Here is a 21,027-nt window from a genome sequence, read left to right as displayed (position 1 = left end):
GTGGCGTAGCGGTTACGTTCGCGCGCTCCACTTCAGCGGCCCAGGGTTCACGGGTTCAGATCCCGGGCGTGGACCTACACACCGCTCATCAAGCCATGCTGTGGCAGCGTCAAAATAGAGGAAGATGGGCACAGATGTTAGCTCAGGGACAGTCTTCCTCAAGCAAAAAGAGGAAGATTGGCAACAGATGGTAGCTCATGGCCAATCTTCCTCACACAAAAAAAAATATGCCCATTTGCTGTTGCCCAGCGAGCCTGCTTTGCGGGGTCTGTGGGAATGAAGCAGCCCCCTCTGTGAGCAGGGAGCTGCATGGCGAGGTTCTGAGATGATGTTTAGCAAGAAACTTGAAACATCAACGGAGGAATGGATGACTAAATGTGGTCCATCCATACAATGGAATATTACTCAGCCTTAAAAAGGAATGAAGCTCTGACACCTGCTACACCATGGATGAACCTTGAAAACATGATGTTCAGTGAAAGAAGCCAGTCCCAAAAGAACAAATACTGTAGGATTCCGTTTATACGAAATGTCCAGAATAGGCAAATCCATAGAGACAGAAAGCAGATTAGTGGTTGCCAGGGGCTGGGGGAGGACAGAACAGGGAGTGACAGCTCGTGGGGATGAGGTTTCTTTTTGCATGATGAAAATGTCCCAAAGTTAGGTTGAGGTGATGGTGCACATTTCTGCGAATATACGAAAAACCACTGAATTGTACACTTTAAATGAGGGAAGTGCATGGTATGTGAACGATATCTCAATGAAGCTGTTATATATGAAAAAGAATCTGGAGGGGCCAGCCCGGTGGCGCAAGCGGTTAAGTGCGCACGTTCCGCTGCGGCGGCCCGGGGTTCGCCGGTTCGGATCCCGGGTGCGCACCGACGCACTGCTTGTCAGGCCATGCTGTGGCAGCGTCCCATATAAAGTAGAGGAAGATGGGCATGGATGTTAGCCCAGGGCCAGTCTTCCTCAGCAAAAAAGGGGAGGATTGGCATTGGATGTTAGCTCAGGGCTGGTCCTCCTCACAAAAAAAAATAAAATAAAATAAAAAATACAAAAAAAAAGAATCTGGAAGCAACCTAAGTGTCCATCCATGGGGGACTGGCTCGTGACCTGGGACGGGGCAGCCCCATGGAATACTACAAAGCAGGACAATGAGGGAGGTAGTACTGTGTATAGCAACCTGGCCAGTTCTTCACAACTCGTTGCTGGGTGAAAAAAACAACTTGCAGACAATGTATAGAGAATCACAGAATTTATGTCAACTCCCCAGAACATAATTTCGTACATTTTCATGGGGGGACCTCTCTGTGTATTTAAATGCATGAAGAAAGAACAAGAAAGAAATACTGCTGCCATAAAGCGCGGGAACCTTGCAGGAGTGGGAAGGAGACTTAGATTTAAGGTGGTGACTGGAGAGGAAGTGAATCTTATCTACCCTGTTCCGATTGTTTAAAATAAGGAGAATTTATCCATGGGAATAAAACAACTGGACGTGGGTCCATTAATTAAACACTGCACAGTTGAAATTTGGCCTTCAGGTATTAAATTGTATGAAACCTGATTTAACTTAAAAAAGAAGGAAATTCTGACACAGGCTATAACACGGATGAACCTTGAGGACATGATGCTCGGTGAAATAAGCCAGACACAGAAGGACAGATACTGTGTGATTCCATTCAGAGGAGGTCCCTAGAGGAGTCACATCCACAGAGACAGAAAGTAGACGGTGGGGCCAGGGGCTAGGGGAGAGGAAGGGAAAGGTCAGGGCTCTGGGGACAGAGGGACCTGGAGATATGGGCAGGGGCCGGCAGTCACTCACCGAGGGGCTTCCCTGTGTGGATGTCAATGACGAAGCCAGGCACCTGGTTTCCGCACAGGATCTGGTAGTCCACTGGGCAAAGGAGAACAGGGGAGGGGGGCACTGGGGCTGCAGGCTCCCTGGGGTAGGGGGACCCCTCCTCCTCTTCCTGACACCCCCACCTATCACCTCCTCCACCCCTGCAGCCCAGGGCTCACCTGGCCTCCAATAACTAGTCCCTCTCCAGCCCTCCACTTGGAGGAGCACTGGGAGGGTTAAAGACCACCATCCAGCTGTGCAGTGTGATTTTCCAACACAGAGACGTGACCTCCCTTATCTCCTCTCTGTGTGAGTGCCCCTGACCACGCCCCACTGCCCTCCCCACAAAACACAGACTCTTCACTTTGGACCTCCAGACCCTCACCCCCCAGCCCCCTCTTTCCTCCCTCAGTAAGCCCTACCTTCCTGTCACACTGATTTCATTACACGTCTGACTATGCCCTCTTCTGTCACACTGCCACAGCTTTGCACATGCTGTTCCCTTTGCTGTTCCCTAGCAAAGCTCACTCCAACCTCGAGGACACAGGGCAGGCTCCCTAGGGCTCCCCCTGACCCGCCACTCTGGCCCCAGGCACCTCATGGCGCCACCCTCAGGCTCTCCTGGGCAATGCAGTCTCTAATTACATCCCACTTTTGACACCATCATGCTGACTGTCCCACCTCAATCCCCAGGAGAGGTGGGTGTCACCTGACAGACAGGGGCAGGTGTTCAGACAGTGCCACCTTGCCACCTTTTCCCAGGTCCCTGCCCTGGCCCTTGTTTGCTCTTCTGCCTGCATTGTGATGAGACCAGACAATCTCAGCAGCCCCTTTGCTGGGTGGACTTCTGCCTCATCATATTCTACCTGCACGTCAGATTCAGGGCACAAGATCTGGGCAGATACTTAAGTCCCAGCACATAACCCATGGGTGACATATGCTCTGTCTTGACAATCCTACAACCACACTTGGTTGTTCCCAGCTTCCTCCTTGACTGCACAGCTCGGGTCTGCCTTATTCTAGAACACAAAACACGGCCCAGAGCCCGGAGATGGCCATAACGACCCCTCCCCATTGCACTGCACTGGTTTGAACGATGACCCCCACCCCCCCCAAGTCCATGTTCACCCAGACCCTCTGCAGGTGACCGTTTTTGGAAATAGGGTCTTTGCAGATATAATCAAGTTAAGATGAGGTCATCGTGGATTAGGGTGGTCCCTAAATGCAACGAATGGTGTCCTTATGAGAAAAGGAGAGACATGCAGACACTCGGGGGGAAGCCACGTGAGATGAAGGCAGAGATGGAGGTGATGCAGTTACAAAGAACGTCTGGAGTCGCCAGAAGCTAGAAGAGGCAGGGAGGAATTCTTCCCTGGAGCCTCTGGAGGGCGGGTGGCCCTGCCCACACCGTGATTTCTGGTGTCTAGCCTCCAGAACTGGGAGAGAGTATATTTCCGGTTTTTTAAGGCACCGACTTTGTGTAATTTGTTCCCACGGCCCTAGGAAACTAATTGTCTTAGTCTGCTCTGGCTGCTATAACGAAATACCGTGGACTGGGGGGCTTAAACAACAAACGCTGATTTCCCGCAGTTCTGGAGGCTGGGAAGCCCAGGATCAATGTGCTGGCAGATTCGGCATCTGGTAAGAGCCCCTTCCTGGTTCATAGATGGCTGTTTGCTAGCTGTGTCCTCACATGAGGACGAGAGGATATCTCTCTCATGTCTCTTCTTATAAGGGCACTAATCCCATTCATGAGAGCTCCACCCACATGACCTAATTACCTCCCAAAGCCCCCACCTCCTAATACCATCACGCTGAGGATTAGGTTTCAACATATGAGTTTGGGGGGACACACACAGTCAGTCCATAGCACTAACACAACTGTGACCCTCCCTTCTAGTCATTGCTCCATTCCTGAAGCTCCTTCTGACGCCTAGGCTGGTTGCTAGATCATTCTAATAGGTCTCGTCCCAGCTGCCAAAATTGTCTCGTGCTCAGTCCTGCCTCCAGGCCCTTGCTCATGCTGTTCCCTGCCTGGAACACCCTTCTTCATCCTGACTGATGTTTCAGCAATCCTGCCTGGAGCTTCCCCGCGTCTGCCCCTACCCCAGCTCATGGGGCCCCTGGTTCCTCGAACCAATTGTGCACTTTCTCCCCGGCCCCAGGCACTCCCAACACCCCAGATAATCTGTGAGTCTTCAAAGACCTTTACCACAAATGAAAGCTTCACCAAGACATCCTGAATTTCCCAAATCTGCAAAATGGAAGGAAGGATGGCTTGCCCACAGTAAAAGCATTGATTTCCATACAGTGGGACATAACTTCAACTCTTCAGCTCTCATCAGAACAATATAGACTGATCGGGGAGCCCTAAGTGGATGTGCCTCCTTAAACACTGCACTGAGAAAGGCCAAGCTGGAAAGAAGGTGGAAGAGGGGGACTCACGGCTGGCGGGGGTGGGGCAGGCCTCGCAGGGTCCATTCCAGGCCCGGCCGATGTTGTAGGAGCAGCAGCACATCTTCCGGGTCACGTTAAAGGCCAGCTCATTCCGACACGTGCCGTTATAGTGCCGGAAACAGACGCTCTTCCTCATGTCTGTGGTTGGGTTAGGGAGATGAGTGTAGATAAAAAACACTCAAGCCAGAGGGAGAGAGAGTCCGACCAAGGAAACTCATTTGAAAATAACTGGCTTGATGTCTCTTCCCCAACACTTGGGGGTGCCATTCACATTTTAGACTTTGTTGGGCAGTGCACAACCTGGACAACCATTCATGGCAGCCCTGATCCCCTGAGTCCTGCAGCCTTGTTCACTGCTGCATACCGGCATCTCAAATACACTCACTCTCCCTCTCTCTCCTCTCCCAAACATGCCTCCCCACACTCTTCCAAGGCTTGGAGACTCCCAGAAGTCCCTCCCACACCTGAGCGCTGCTTCCACAACTGCAGGTCTCCCCCGTTATCACACTTCATACCCATGCAGTTGTTGCCACCGTTGACTTGCAGGTATTCTGCGGGGCAGACACACGTGTAGTTCCCCAGAGTGTTGTAGCAGGTGCCAGGGCCACAGATGCCCGAGTGTGCGGAGCATTCGTCGATGTCTGCAGGGGAGGGAGGGGCAGTATCCTGGAACTGTCTGGATAACTCTCCATCCCAGGTCCGGTGGAGCAACTTCACTATGGCTTGAGTTTGGTTTCAAGATTAGCTTAAAATGCACAGCCACTTTAGTGACGTGGACATGTACGACATGGCGTTAAGCGAGGGAAAACGTTTACTACGATCCCAATTCTATTAGGGAAAAATATGACCTGAGCCCATGAGTTAATTACATCGTCACCAAGATTGGCAGAATCATGTGCTTCCTAATGTGATGTGAGAGGAAGCAAGGGCCCCATGGATGAAGTATTCTTGAAAAAAAGGTTGATTCTCAATCTGATCAATTCTCTAGCCCAGAGGCAGTAGACTTTTTCCATAAAGGGCAGAAAGTAAATTATTTCCAGTTTTGCAAGGCAAACAATGGTCTCGGACATAGCTTTCCACTCTGCCATTGTAGTGTGAAAGCAGCCATAGACAATAGCTAAATATATCAGCATGCTCCAGTAAAACTTGGTTTATGGACACTGACATGTGCATTTCATGTAATTTTCATGTGTCACAAAATATTATACTTCTTTTGATTTTTTTCCAACCATTTAAAAAATGTACAAAGCATTTTTAGCTAGTGGGCTGTACAAAAACAGGTGGCGGAATATTGGCACGCTAGGAATGATGTCACCAAAAATGGCAGAGCATGGAATGCCAGGGCTCCATTTCTCCATCAAAACAACTATTGAGTTGGCAAAAATGACAAAATCAACTTTTGCAAGACTCTGGAATCCAGTCAAAAACTTACAGCAACCAGAGGATCTGATCTATAAGAAATCCTAAAGGATCAACAAAATAAAAACCGTTAGCGCTGATAAATGAGGTCAAAAGAATTGCATAATACAAGATCAACACGCAAATATCAGTTGTATTTCTACATACTACCAATGAGCAACCGAAAAAGAAATTTTTTATAATAGTGTCCAAAAAATTAAATACTTAGGAATAAATTTGACCTAAGAGGCGCAAGACTTGAACACTGAAAACTACAAAACATTAATGAAAAAAATTAAAGAAGAAGGGGCCAGCCCAGTGGCGCAAGCGGTTAAGTGCGCACATTCCACTGCGGCGGCCCGGGGTTCGCCGGTTCGGATCCCGGGTGCGCACCGACACACCGCTTGTTAAGCCATGCTGTGGCGGCGTCCCATATAAAGTGGAGGAAGATGGGCATGGATGTTAGCCCAGGGCCAGTCTTCCTCAGCAAAAAAGAGGAGGACTGGCATTGGATGTTAGCTCAGGGCTGGTCCTCCTCACAAAAAAAAAAAAAAAAAAAAATTAGAGAAGACCTAAATAAATGGAAAGACATCCTGTGTACATGGACTAGAAGACTTATTATGGTTAAGATGGCAATACTCCCCAAAGCGATTTACAGATTCAGTGTAACCCCTGTGAAAATCCCAATGACTCTTTTTTTTTGCAGAAATGGAAAAGCTGACCCTAAAATTCATATGGAATTGCAAGGAAGCCCAAATAGCCAAAACAATCTTGGAAAAAGAAAAACAAAGTTGGAGGATTCACACTTCCCAATTTCAAAACTTACAATGCTACAGTAATCAACAGAGTGTGGTACTAGCATAAGGCTAGACATATAAATCAATGGAATAGAATTTAGAGTCCAGAAATAAACTCTTATATGTATGGTCAATTGATTTTGACAAGACCATTCAATGGGGAAAGAAGAGCCTTTTCAACAAATGGGCTGGGACAGGTGGATATCCACATGCAACAGAACGAAGTTGGAGCCCTACCTCACACCATATACAAAATTAACTTAAAACAGATAGAAGACCTAAACATAAGAGCTAAAACTATAAAACTCTTAGAAGAAAACATAGGGGTCAAGCTTAATGACCTTGTATTTAGCAATGGATTCTTAGATATGACACCAAAAGCACAAGCTATGAAAGAAAAAAAAAAACAGATAAATTGAACTTCATCAAAATTAAAACCTGCTGTGGATCAAAGGATGCTATCAAGAAAGTAAAAAGACAACCAACAGAATGGGAGAATCTATTTGCAGATCATATATCTGATAAGAGTCTTATATCCAGAATAAAGAACTCTCACAACTCAACAACAAAAAGACAAACAGTCCAATTTAAAAATGGGCAAAAGACCTGAACAGATGTTTCTCCAGAAAAGATAGATAAATGGCTAATAAGCACATGAAAAGATGCTCAACTTCATTAGTCATCAGGGAAATGCAAATCAAAGCCACAATGAGATACCAATTCACACCCATCAGGATGATATAACTTTAAACAATGGAAAATAACCAGTGTTGGTGAGGATGTGGAGAAACTGGAACCCTCACATGTTGCTGGTGGGAATGTAAAATGGCGTAGCTGCTTTGGAAAACAGTCTGGCAGTTTCTCAAAGAGTCAGTGGAATTACCACATGACCCAGTGATTCCAGGAGTGAGACAAACTCTTGGACAAGGACCAACTACAGAATTTGCCCAATGCAAAATGAAAATCGGGGCTTTCTTGTTCAAAATACACGAAGAATTTCAAGATGGCAACAGTGAGCATGAATGGTGAGCATGGATGGATGGATGAATGAATGAGTGAATGGATGAACATGGTACATTGCACTGGAAGAGCTCATTGGAAGGCTCAAGGATCAGGATGGCTGGGCTCAAAGCCAGTTTCCATCACTTACGAGTTAGTGTCTCTGAACAAGTCACTTAACCTCCTTGAGCCTCAGTTTCTGCATCTGAAAAATGGGATCATAATAGGAACGAGACCTCCTTCATGGGGCTGTTGTAGTGAATGAATGAATTACAAATAAGGATGTTCAGCACAGTGGTGACACACAGTCACAGACACCAATAACCTGTTGGGTATTACTAAGATGCGCAAAACAGAACAGGAAGGAGACAGGTGAAGGGATGCTTGAAGGAGAGGTGGGGCTGTTCCTTTGGTGTCTCCCTTCCCAATTCTAGCTCTGGGTCAACTTTTGCCCAAAGGAGGAAACTCATGGCTACTGCAGATCATTTCTGAGTGGGGAAGTCAAAGGTCAGGCAACAGAGAGGAGGAGTCAGCAGAGCAGAGGATAGAACAGGGCACACCGATGAGGCCTTCTCCATCCTTCCACTGGGCCCCAGGCAGCAAGACAGGTGAGCAGGCTCCTGGGGGCATTTCAGGCCGCAGCACCTGAGGAGGAGGTGAGGCTGGGCGGGGAGGCAGGGAGGCGGGGAGGGTCTGTGCTCACCCTCACAGATGCGGGTGTCCTCATTGAGATGGTAGCCAGGTGCGCAGTCACACTGGAAGCTGCCAAAGGTGTTGACACAGTCGCCCCCCTGGCAAAGCCCTGGCAGCTCGTGGCACTCGTCGATATCTGTCAGAAAGCGAGGAAGCTGTGCTTGGAAGCTAAACCCAAGCAGAGGACTCAGGGGACACTCAAGCCCTGCCCTGGGCTGTCCAGGGCCCTGGAGGAGCCAGTCTTGCTTCTTCAAGAATACTCAATAGCTGATGGTTATCTGGAGGGTTCAGGCCAGGGCTTATCTTGGAGGCTGCACCCAGACTCTCTTGGGTCAATGTCATCCTGAATTCATCCCCTACCCCTTCATCTTATAGTCCATCCTCCCATGCATCCATCCATCACATAGTTCCCTCTGGGAGGAATTCTCCAATCTTATTACACCCTGTGGACAGAAGGATGGATGGACAGACGGATGGATGAGTGAATGGATATGAAAAGTAGTGGATGAGTGAATAAGCAAGAGTGTGAATGGACAAGAAAATAGATGAATGGATGGATGGATGGATAGATAAATGGATAAACGAATAGAGGGGGATCGATGAATGTTTTGGGGATGGATGGATGGATAAATGGATAAATGAGTGGAGGGAGATGGATATATGAATAGGGGATAGGTGGATAGGTGGATGGAGGAGGATGGATGGATGGATGGGTAGCTGGATAGGTGAACAGGTGAATAGGTAAATGGATAGATATAAAAAGTATTGGATGAGTGAATAAGCAAATGGGTCAATGGATGAGATGAGTGAGTAATGGATGGGTGGGTAAGTAGGTAGGTGACTAGATGAATGAATGGATGGATGGGTAGTTGAGTGGATGGATGGACAGATGGATGAGAGGATGGATGGGTGGATGGATGGATATGAAAAGTAGTGGATGAGTGAACAAGCAAGTGGGTCAACGGAGGAGAAGATGAATGAGTGAACGGATGGGTGGGTGGGTAGGTAAGCGAGTAGATGGATGGGTAGATGAGTGGATGTATGTGTGTTTATATATGGGTATATATATACCTGTATGGAAGGAAGAAAGGAAAGGGACTGGATGAGTGTGGGATGGGTGGATGGATGGATGGGGGATTGGTGAAAGGATGGATCAATAAGCCAACAGGTGGAAGAAGAGGTGGCTCAAAGGACAGAGAAAAAAATCCACCCCAAACTAAAAGTACATCTTGGTCTTGATGCCTGGCCTCCAAGTGGGAGGGTCTAGGCTCCCCAAAGCTGCCCAACTCTGCCCTTTGGTGAGGCAGGGATGAGAAAGGGCAATCAGTGGGTGCACGGATGGATGGTCTGCCAGGAACTCACCTTCCAGAATGACAGTGATGGGGTTGGGCCGGAAGCCCTCACCACCTGGGCACAGGGTTCTGTACTCAGCTGCAAGGAAAAGAGGCTCTTGTGAGGGACTGTGGGGTGGGGCATTTGGGCAAAGCCTAGGGGAGGCAGGGGAGACGAGGTCCCCCAAGAGGGACTCAAGAGTGGGTCCTGCATCCGTCTACCACACCAACTACATCCTCTTACCTCCTCAGCCTCTCAGGGCCAAGAGACCTTGGCCACTCCTGGGGGGTCCAGTACCTGTGTATGTGTGTGTCTAAATGTGTTCACATTCAACATGTGAGCGGACGGGTCATGTGGTAGTAGCTGGGGGTGGGGAGGAGGGATTGTTTCTGATCGAAAATCAGACCCTAGTGTGACCGTAAGTTTCCCCCATGAAAGGAAGACCCTGGACATTCACACACACACACACACACACACACACACACACACACACACTCACTCCTGTCTACTCCAGGTAGACAGATGTCTCCCTGTTTCACACCTGAGGTCTTTGCCCATGCTGTTCCCACTGCATTCCACACCCTTCCCCCTACTCTGCCTGGAAAACTCCTACTCATCCTTCAAAACCTCATTCAAGCTTCTTATCCTGAGAAGTCTTCCCTTACCCCCTCCCTCTCCACGGTTTTCTCCTGAGCCATCACTGTGCCTCAAACAGACCCTCAGGATAGCTCTACTCTCACAGTCTGGGGACCATTGGTTTATGGGTGAAGGGCAGTGTGCAGTGGCCTTGTTTCATCCTTCTCTGGATCCCCAGTCCCTAGCATAGAGCACAGAGGAACTCCCAATGTTTGTTGACTGACTGAGTGAGCAAGTGAATATAAACACACAGAGAATCTGCAGGAAGGGAAGGCACGAACAGACCTTGGAGAGAGGCCCAGCCAATGAACTCCTGAGAGTATGCTGTGTGACCCAGGGCGAGCCCCTCTCCCTCTCTGGTTCCAAGCTTCCCTCCCTTAGCATAGATGACCCCTGAAGACCCGGGGAGGCCCAGACCAGGGCTAGGTCTCTGTGGCTCAGGCCACAGTGCCCGCCCACCCCACTCCCTGCCCAGGGACTCACTGGTGTTGGCCATGGGGCACAGCTCACAAGGGTTGCCCCAGGCCCGGCCCAGCGAGCAGCAGCAGGATGCTCGGGAGACGCCAACCCCAATCTCAGCACCGCAGGAGATGCCACCGTCCCCTCGGTCCTGAGTGTCTAGGAAGCAGTTCCCGACCCGGGTGTCTGAACAGGCGGAAGGGGATGGTTAGCAGGTGGCGGAGGAGAAAGGGTGTGTGTGTGACTGTGTGTGTCTCTGTGTGTGTCTGTGTGTGCGACTGTGTAACTCTGCGTGCACGCGTCTGTGTGCACGTGTGTATGTGTGTGTGACCACATAACTCTGCGTGCACACATCTGTGTGCACGTGTGTGTGTGTGTGTGTAGAGCAGAAGGCTGCATTGCAACAGGCGACAGGGACAATCACTCTGGCCGGGGCCAGCAAAGATCCCGCTGGTGAGGAGCAGGTGGATGTGAACAGGTCGACAGGCCAGGGGGACCCAGGCCCCAGCCCCGGCCCCGGCCAGATCACTGACCCCAGGGCCCCAGCCGGAGCCAAGAGTGTACTCACCCACGCAGCCCACCCTGCTGGGGTTCAGCTCGAAATCCTGGGGACAGTTGCAGCGGTAGCTGCCGGGGGTGTTCACACACAGGCCGTTGATGCAGTTCACGGGGTCTGCACACTCATTGACATCTGTGGGGTGGGAGCACTTCAGTGGGGAGCCCTCCCTCAGCCCGCTTCCCTCCCACCTTCCTCCTGGGAAGTCGAAGCCCTTGATGTTGAATGCGGGGCTGTGGGGTGAGGCCGTGTCCTCCCCTGGGAAGAAAGCCCAAGGGGACAGCAGCCTCGGGCTCTGCCTCCCTCCCCTCCCTGCTCTGTTCTACTGGGCCTGGAGGTTTGCCCTTGAAAGCGCCCCTTGCCTGGATTCCACGCAGCCAATAAACAAAACCAACGTTTAGAACGTGCTTTCAAACCAGGGGTTGGCAAACTACAACCTGCGGGCCCAATCTGGCCCCCCGGCTGTTTGTATAAATAAAGTTTTATTGGCACACAGCCACGCCCACTCATTCACATATCGCCTGCGTCTGCTTTTGAGCTGCAACAGCAGAGTTGAGTAGCTGCAACAGAGGCCATATGACCCAAAAAACTGAAACTATGTACTGTCTGGCCCTTTACTGATAAAGTTTGCCGACCCCTGTTTTAAACACACGGATGGGAGACCGTTTTGACGGTTGTGGTGGAGGGAGCTCGCTTTCATTCATTCACTGCATTTTTTCCGAGGATGATCAAAGACAAGGAAGAAGGTTAACGGGAACAGGAGCACTTTTGGAGATGGGGGGGTCAAGCGAGGCCCCCCAGGAGAAGACGTTTGAGATGAGATCGGAGGGCAGCGAAGGAGTGAGCTGTGCCTCTTCCTCGCCCCCGCTCCTGATCCCCTCATCCCCCCCGCCCCGCTGCTCCCACACCTGAGCAGTTGCTGCCACCACGGTCCAGCTCGTAGCCCTCGTCGCAGACGCAGCGGAACATTCCGGGCAGGTTCTCGCAGCTCCCGAACACACAGAGGTTCCCGAGAACACACTCGTCCACATCTGTGGGGACCCCGGGTCAGCGTGCTCTGCCGGGCAGCCTGCTCCGGCCGCCCCCGGTGCCAGAGGGCCCCGGGGACCCGCCTGCCCTGTCCCCCTCCCCGGCAGCCCCAGGCCTCACCCTGGCAGGCCCGGAGGTCCTCCGTGGGGTTGAAGCCCATCTCGCACTCGCAGCGGTAGCCACCGGGGACATTGAGGCACTGCCCGTTCTCGCAGAGGTCCACGTCCTCCGCACACTCGTCCCTGTCTGAGGGCCCCGAGAGGCAGAGGGCTGGCGGCCAGCTAGCCAGGACCCACAGGGTGGGCCCCATCGCTTGCACCCTTCACTGTCCCCCGGGGTCCCGGGAGCAGGCAAGTGGCACTGAGAACTCAGACCTTGACTCGGTGGGCAGGTGACCAAGTCAGGGCCAGGGAGCAGACAGGGGACCTGGTCACTGGGACTCCAGCCAGGTGGGCAGACAGGGGACCTGGTCTCTCAGGATCTGGGGTGGAGAGCTGCTGGGAAGTAAGCAAGCGTTCCTGCTCCCCACATCCAGAAGGCTCCATGCATTCAGAGTCCAGGCAGAAGACCGCTCCCAGGACTCTGGGCCTGGCCGGTGGCCCCGTGGGCTGAGGGCACGGTGTCTCCAGCACCCACAGAGCAGCAGGTGAATCAGCATGAGTTGGGAAGCCGAGTGACCACTGTGGCCACCTCGGAATCCAGCCTGCGTGGCTGGCCCCCTCCAGGAGGGCCCCTCCTGCCCTCCCAGCCCACCCCCGACCTCACCTTCACAGGAGAAGCCGTCCCCCGCGAAGCCGTGGCGGCAGGCGCAGCGGTAGGAGCCAGGGGTGTTGAGGCAGTCGGCTCTCGGGCTGCACTGGTGCTCCTGGAAGGCGCATTCATCCAGGTCTGCAGGAGACGGAGCCCGGGGACCCCCGGGGGTGTGCATTGGGGGGCCACGAGGAGGCAGACCCTCCAATCCAGCCCTGACTGGCACCCCTGGGCCCAGCCACCCCCGCCCTGCCCCCCACCTCCCTCAGCTGCTCTGCCCGGATCGCCTGTCCTCAGGCACTCACCTTGGCACTCGAAGCCATCCCCCACCCAGCCTGGCTGGCACCTGCAGCTGAAACTCCCGGGGACGTTGAGGCAGGAGGCGTGACCATCACAGCTGTGTCCCCCAAGCTCACATTCGTCCACATCTGAGAGGGCAGGGACCCAGTCACAGGAGGGGCAGGACCGGGAGAGGGGAGGAGGACATAGCAGCCCTATGAGGCCCGGGCCTAGTAGAAATAGGGCTTTGGGGCAGAGTGGGGAGACTAAGTGTAGTGGCAGGAGAAGGAACAAGGATCCCCCCCTTGGGGTGGGCTGGCCCGGAAATGCCCCCCCACCACCACTCTGGGAGCTTCCACCTTCAACCAGAGCCCAAGAGAAAAACCTGGAAACCCAACAGGCATGACTCCCAGCAGCCCTCAGAAATGGTCCGAAATGGCAGCATGAGAGACTTCGGGTAGACATTAAGAGTAACTGTCCTAATGAACACGCCCCCTCTTCTAAACCAGCATTTCTAATCCTCAGTCAATTTTGCATCATACGCCACCTAACGGAGCTATTTACCGAACATTTTTTTACACTGCCTCCTGTTTTTACCTACATAAATGTATTTTAAAAGAAAATCTTATAACACCACCAACAGTCCCTAAGAAGCCGTGGATTTGATGCTCTGTTGCGTGACATTTGATTCTGGTCCACATTAAAGTAACTGTTTAATTTTAGCAGGTGGAACTGTGTCCTCCAAAAAGGTGTGTTCAGGGGCCGGCCCCGTGGCTTAGCAGTTAAGTGCGCGCGCTCCGCTGCTGGCGGCCCGGGTTCGGATCCCGGGCGCGCACCGACGCACCGCTTCTCCGGCCATGCTGAGGCCGCGTCCCACATACAGCAACTAGAAGGACGTGCAGCTATGACATACAACTATCTACTGGGGCTTTGGGGGAAAAAAAGGAGGAGGATGGGCAATAGATGTTAGCTCAGAGCCGGTCTTCCTCAGCAAAAAGAGGAGGATTAGCATGGATGTTAGCTCAGGGCTGATCTTCCTCACAAACAAACAAACAAACAAACAAAAAAAGATGTATTCAAGTCCTAACTCCCAGAACCCGTGAATGACACCTTGTTTGGAAATAGGGTCTTTGTGGATGTAGCCAAGTTGAGATGAGGTCATCCCGGGTTACAGTGGGCCCTACTCCAGTGACTTCTTATAAGGACTACTCCGGTGTCCTTATAAGCAGCAGGAAATTTGGACAGACACAGAGACAACATCACGTGACGACGGACACCGAGATTGGAGCGATGCCTTTTTACAAACCAAGGAGCCCCAAGGACTGAGGGCCGCCCCCAGAGGCCAGGAGACAGCACAGAGCAGATTGTCCCTCTGAGCCCCAAGAAGGAACCAACCCTGCCGACACCTTGACTTCAGACTTCCGGCCTCCAGAACTGTTCTGGAGAGAGACTAAATTTCTGTGGTTCTGAGCCACCAGGCTTGTGGGAATTTGTCACGGCCGCCCTAGGAAACTAAAATAATAACTGTTGAAATGTTCACCCCTGTGTCACTGAAAACCACCAGGCTTGAGTGTCTTGGGGATGCCGCTGTGGACCCTGGGGGCTCCAAAGCCCCCCCCATAGAGCTGTTTGTTCAGGGGAGCCCCAGGGGCACTTGACTGGGTCCTGTTCCTGCTTTTAACAAGAGGGCCCAGCACCGGAAATCTGTAAGAAGGATGTCTGGTCCTGCTCTGCCCTGAGGGACGGGGCAGACCCCACGACCACTGAGCTGGCCCTTCGGGGGCCCCCTCCGCTGCACCGCTGACCGCCGGCTCACCGGAGCAGCCCGTGGCCCCCTTCCTGATGACATAACCCAGCTGGCAGTGGCAGACAAAGGACCCCTTTGTGTTCTCGCAGGCCCCGTGGAGGCAGATGTGGGGGTTCAGGTCACACTCATTCACATCTGTGGGGAGAGAGAGGGTGACGCCTGAGCGCTCGGTGCGGGGATGACGGGAGAGGGAGCAGGGGAGGGTGGACGGGGTGCACCAGCACTGCACCAGCTTTGGGGTTCTCCTTGCCCACCTCCAGGGCTGGGGGGCTCCCTCTGGTCCCGCAGCTGTGGTATGCCAACATTTTACAGAGCAATTCCATGCAACGCACTGGGCACGCGTCCTCTGAAGGATTTTATAGCCACATACATTTAGAAAACTCTGAGTTAGACAAAGCTAACTGGATTTTTTTCCAGCAGACCTTTTCAGAGCCTTTACGCTGATGCAGATCTGCAAGAGGGCCTATTCCATTTGGTCCAAGGCCCTTGAGTGCTTCCTAAGACTTCTGCGATCTGGAACTCTTGCAGCTGCATTGGGCTGGACACGTCTTCTCGGGAGGGAGTCTTTACCTCTTTTTTTCCTGGAACGTCCCCACTCCGGCCCCAGCCCTGTCCTGATGAGCCACCCAGTACACATCTGCTTCCCGGGCCTCGTGAGGACTCACAGCCAGGAAGGGATGATGATCACGGCCCCAACAGCTCGGGGTGCCCACGTGGGGCTCAGAGAACACAGTTCTAAGGGTCTTCCCCATCTTGCTCACCCTCCTCTGCATAACACCCCTTGGTCTGTGGCGATCTTAAAGTGCAGCCCTCAGAACAGGGCACGGGTCTCTGTACGTGTTGGGTATACAGTAAGTGCCCAATAAATGTACTTCAAAGGAACAAGGTTCTCGGGCTCTGATGCTATGGATGAGATTCCTCAGGCTTTAGCGCCTGGGCTCAAGGCACCGGTGGCCATGATTTGCAAAGCCTTGTCCCCTTGCCTGCGTGTGACGGATGGGACCTGGGGCATCTGCGTGATCCACCCCACGGCCCCAGCTCCTCACCAACACACGTCCCCGCGTCCCGTGTGGCCACGAAGCCGTCGTAACACAGGCAACGGTGTCCCCCGGGCACGTTGGTGCACTGGCCTCCCTCGCAGAGGTCCGGGTTCTCCTCACACTCGTCCACGTCTGGGGGAGCGGGGTGCAGGCTGGGCTGCAGGTGGGCAGGGACGCGGGGAGCCCCGGGGACCCTGCCACAGGCTCAGCGGCCCGTCCGGGTCTGGGAGACCCCTCCTCCCTCCCACATCCCGGGCAGTGGGAGGGGCCGTGCCACCCACCTGCGCACGCCCTGCCATCGGGCAGCAGCGAGTAGCCAGGGCCACAGCCGCACCGGTAGCTGCCCTGGGTGTTAACGCAGTGCACGTCACAGCCACCGTTCCCAAGGCGACATTCGTTGATGTCTGCAGGGGCAGGGCAGTGGGGAGAGGGTCCGGCATCTGGGGTCAGGAGGCTGCATTGGGGGCAGGGCCGGCAGCGGGGGGCACCGTCTTACCCACGCAGCCCTGGCGGTCAGGGGTGTTCTGGAAGCCGGCGTGGCAGGAGCATTGGAAGGCGCCGATGACGTTGACACACTGGCCGTGGGGACACAGGCCGTCCCGCAGGGAGCACTCATCCACATCTGGGGGGAGAAGGGCGGGCGGGGGCCCAGCGTGAGCAGGCGGGTGAGGGGCCCGAGGGAAGGCGGGGCTGGGCCCCATCTGCCACCTGCGGGCCCTGAGACGCTCGGACACGCATGCATGCCGATGTGGTCACACTACCAGTGTCCACACACCCTGTGGGTGTGAGTCTACACGCTCACAAACACACCCTCACACACTCGCCCTCGCCCAAACGTCACATTCAGATACACATTCACATCCTCTCGCACACTCACAAGGCTCACAATCACACCCCTGCACACTCACCCCCAGCAGACACACATCCACACCAATAAACACATCACGTGCACATTCATAGGCTCACACACAAACACACCCTCACGCCCACTCACGTGCAAACATAGTCACTCTCAGTAGACACATATTCACAATCAGATACACACACCCACGTGCACACTCATGTAGATGCACAAATACACCTCACACCTACTCATAGGCAAATGTGCTTGCCTTGTATGAATACACACCCAGATACACACACTCTCTTCCACACTCATGTAGACTCACAAACAACCCTTGCATGCACTCACACAAACACACTTGCCCCTGACACACACACATCCGCACTCAGATACACACTCATGCCCTCTTGCACACTCATACAGATCCACATACAAACACACCCTCACACCCACCTACCTCCAAACACACTCATCCATGTGCCAACACACATTCACACCCAGACACACACTCTCACAGCTCATGGAGACTCAAGCACACACACTTACACAAGAACACTCACCCTTGTGCAGACACACACATACACACTCACACAGGCTCACATACAAGCACCTGTGACACACTCACTTATGTGTAGACACAGTCACAGATACACCTTTGCATGCCCACATGGACAAACTCCCTCCATCTCACATCCATGCAGAGTCATATTTCACACACACACACTGACCCATACTTGCACACTTGCTTTTCCACTTTCACATTCTCACAGAAACCCACTCAAATACGCTCTCCCTCATGCACCCACTCACACACGTAGATACATGCTGACACACATGTGCACACTCACATGCAGGTAGGGACTAGAGAGATTCACAAATCCACATTCCCACTATCTCACGCAACCCTCTCACACTCACTCTCCCACTCGCACGCCCAGTTGCATGCTTACCCTCACAGGCAGTGCCCTGGGCCGTCAGTGCATGTCCAGGGGGGCACTGACACTCGTAGCTCCCTGCTGTGTTGGTGCAGGTGCCTCCCCGGCACAGCCGTGGGTCCCGCGCACACTCGTCCACGTCTGGGCGTGTGGAAAGAGAGAGGCATGAAGATGCCGACCTGGGGAGGGCGTGATGTGGCTCCTAAAGCTTCTCCCTGTGGCCCCCTCAAGGGAGCCTGGAGGCTTGAGGCTCGGGTGACCCCAGGGAGCAGAGTTGGAGCTGGGAGGAGCAGGGACAAGTCAGACAGGGGCGGGGGGGAGCTGGAATTCTCAGGAGAATCAGGGCCACAAGGCCAACACTCCCAGAGTCACTGAAGGAGGCCCTGAGAAGCCCCCCTCCCCTCCACAGGACACAGCGGGAAGGCAAGACCCAGCCCCACCAGGCTTCACCACGGGGAGCAGGCAGCCTCGCCACCCACCTCACCACACTCGTCTCCCTTGCCTCCTTCTACCCCTCAGGCTCACCTCAGGACCTTTGTATGTGCTGTTCCCTCCACCTGACCCTCCACACAGCAGCTCCTTCTATCCCTCAGGCCGACCCCAGGGCCTTTGCACATGCTGTTCTCCCTCCAGGCTGCTCTTTCAGCCCCGCTCACCCCATTTACTCCCACTCTTTCAGCCACAACCTCAAGCCCACAGAACAGGACACATCCCTGGGGTCCAGGCTCCAACCCCACCACGTGACCCTTTCAAGCGCTTCTGACGCTGGCCGCTTCGCATTTCTCTGGGGATTTATTTTATTAATTAAGTCACAAGCTCTGAGAGAAGGGCCCTCTACCCCCAAGCTCTCTGCAGTACCCTGAGTAGATACACGTGACACGTTCACTGAGTGAATAAAAAAGCGAAGGAAAGGGGCGAGAGGCTCCTCTCTCCCAGGCTCTCTCGTTTTCTCACGCGACACCCGCCCTGGGAGAACTTGCCCAAATCTTGGTCCCCAGGCCTCCCATCTGCCCTCCAGACCCATGTCCGGCTGCCTTTGGGGACGATGCCACATGGCGCCCACACTCGCTGTGTCTCAGCTGGGCCACAGCTCTCCCTACACCTGCCCCCTCCACCCGCGTCCCTCACAGCAACGTCCCCACCGTCCCTCCACTCAGCCCGCGACCCAGCAGGCATCACCCCACCCAGGGTGCCCGCCGCGCTCCGGCCGCCTACCCACGCAGTTCTTCATCAGCATGAAGCCACTCTCGTAGCCGGGGAAACACTCGCACTCAAAGCTGCCTGGGGTGTTGACACAGGCACCCTGGCCACAGAGGTCAGGGGAGATGCGACACTCGTCGATGTCTGTGGAGAGAGGTGGCGCAGGCCGGGCCTCCACTTCTGCGCGCACATGGGGCCGCACGAGCCCCAAGCTGCCCCACTGAGCCAGGGGAGCAGAGGCGCCGTGACAGCACACCAGAGAGGGCAGGGAATTCCCTCCCAGCCCAGAGGCCCCTGGGGGTCCCCTTTGCCAGCCCCTCCTTTTACAGTCGGGTTCCTGAGGCCCAGAGAGGGTGGCGACCTGCCTTGGGCCACACAGCAGGCAGGCAGGACAAGAGGCACCTAGAGAACTGGCCTTCGCTCCACGTCTGGTTTGTGGCCCCCATCCCCGCAGGCCCCCGCAAAGAGGCAGAGGGGGGCACGCACCCGTGCAGTTCCTTTCCTGGGCATCCAGGGCGAAGCCCCCCGCACAAGAGCAGCGGAAGCTGCCCACGGTGTTCCGGCAGGTGCCGTGCACGCAGAGGCCAGGGAAGGCCTTGCACTCGTTCACATCTGCAGGGCGGGGGGGGGGGGGGCATCAAATGTCACAGGGTCCCGACATCTTCGGGCTCTTCGCTTCTGAGCTTCCGCACCTCTGACTGTGGATGGTTTGCTGTCTCTCAAATGTGCTTCCCACCCCCAGGCCTTTGCATGTGCTGTGCCCTCTCCCTGTCCTCCAGGCTCCCCGCGCCCAGACGCACCTTTATAGAAGGGCTGGCCCGACAGGAAGTCCCGGCTGGCGAAGCCCAGCCCCCGGGGACACAGGCTGGCGAACGCCGGGGACTCGGGCTCCGGGCATGCCTGGCACACAGCCCCCCACGCGGCCCCCACGGAGCAGCAGCAGAGGTCCATCCGGTACTTGCCGGGAAGGGCGGCCCCACACTCGTCCTCGTCCCAGTGCAGGAAACACAGCTCCAGGCGCATATCTGCATGGAGGATCAGCACCGGGTCCACCCCTGCCACACCATGCCCACCGCCACATGGGCGTTACCGCCTCACTCAGCAGCGCCCATCTGAGATGGCCTCCCCAACAGGAAGACTAAGATGGGAGTGACTTCCTGCTGAGGTTCAACATCATCCAACAGCTACTTTTTTGTTTTTTTGCTGAGGAAGATCAGCCCTGAGCTAACATCTGTGCCAACCTTCCTCTATTTTGTATGTGGGTCGCCGAGACAGTGTGGCTGATGAGTGGTGTAGGTCCGCGCCCGGGATCTGAACCTGGGCCACCGAAGTGGAGCACGCTGAACTTAACCACTAGGCCACGGGGCCGGCCCCAACAGTTACGCTTTAATAATAATAACTCGAATTGCCAGCAGGCTTGCTACATTTTCGGCACTGTTCTTAGCTCATTAACCCATTTAATCCTCAAAATAACACCAGGATGAAAATATTACTATCGTGCCCATTTTACAGGAGACACAGAAGGGTTAGGTAGCTTGCCCGAGGCCACACAGTTAGTAAGAGGCAGAGCTGGGTTCAAACCATGCCATCGGGCTCCAGACTCTGCTTAATCTGTAAATAGAACAATCTGACAGCAGACAAGCCTTCCTTAATGCCGGACATGAGGGTCTAAGACAGGGGCCTGCTAACTACAGCCTGGGGGGCAGCTGCCTGTTCTTGTAAATAAAGTTTTATTGACACACAGCCACGTCCCTTTGTTTCCATACCATGTGTGTCTGCTTTTGTGCTACACGGCGGGGCTGAGTCGTTGCTATGGAGACTGTGTGGCCTGCAGAGCTGAAAATACTTACTCTCTGGCCCTTTGCAGGAAAAGTTTGCTGATCCCTGGTCTAGGACAACTTTTCTCTCTTTGCAACCGGAACGTATGTTTAAGTGGTCAATTTGAGGATCAGACAGTTTTATAGAATCTTTGGGAA

At 53.9% G+C, this 21,027-nt stretch overlaps 1 protein-coding gene across 1 annotated transcript in view; it reads right to left on the bottom strand.

Moving 5' to 3' along the window:
• The window catches only part of FBN3 (fibrillin 3), a 62,903-nt gene that overhangs the window by 21,763 nt on the left and 20,113 nt on the right, over positions 1-21,027 (bottom strand). The window contains exons 24-42 of the mRNA XM_058538016.1: positions 19,852-20,076; positions 19,538-19,663; positions 19,067-19,195; positions 17,867-17,992; positions 16,569-16,694; positions 16,354-16,476; positions 16,079-16,204; positions 15,042-15,167; positions 13,252-13,374; positions 12,962-13,084; positions 12,317-12,442; positions 12,076-12,198; positions 11,180-11,302; positions 10,636-10,797; positions 9,547-9,615; positions 8,195-8,320; positions 4,813-4,938; positions 4,286-4,435; positions 1,823-1,894 (exon numbers count right to left, since the gene is read on the bottom strand). Coding sequence (XP_058393999.1) covers positions 1,823-1,894; positions 4,286-4,435; positions 4,813-4,938; positions 8,195-8,320; positions 9,547-9,615; positions 10,636-10,797; positions 11,180-11,302; positions 12,076-12,198; positions 12,317-12,442; positions 12,962-13,084; positions 13,252-13,374; positions 15,042-15,167; positions 16,079-16,204; positions 16,354-16,476; positions 16,569-16,694; positions 17,867-17,992; positions 19,067-19,195; positions 19,538-19,663; positions 19,852-20,076 — 2,430 coding nt within the window. The remainder of the gene's footprint in view (positions 1-1,822; positions 1,895-4,285; positions 4,436-4,812; positions 4,939-8,194; positions 8,321-9,546; positions 9,616-10,635; positions 10,798-11,179; positions 11,303-12,075; positions 12,199-12,316; positions 12,443-12,961; positions 13,085-13,251; positions 13,375-15,041; positions 15,168-16,078; positions 16,205-16,353; positions 16,477-16,568; positions 16,695-17,866; positions 17,993-19,066; positions 19,196-19,537; positions 19,664-19,851; positions 20,077-21,027) is intronic.

This window comes from Diceros bicornis, unplaced genomic scaffold (assembly GCF_020826845.1).
Source record: "Diceros bicornis minor isolate mBicDic1 unplaced genomic scaffold, mDicBic1.mat.cur scaffold_73_ctg1, whole genome shotgun sequence".
Classification (NCBI taxonomy): Eukaryota; Metazoa; Chordata; class Mammalia; order Perissodactyla; family Rhinocerotidae; genus Diceros; species Diceros bicornis.
The sequence above is the reverse complement of the archived record's forward strand: the minus strand, read 5'-3'. Positions and strand labels throughout refer to the sequence as shown.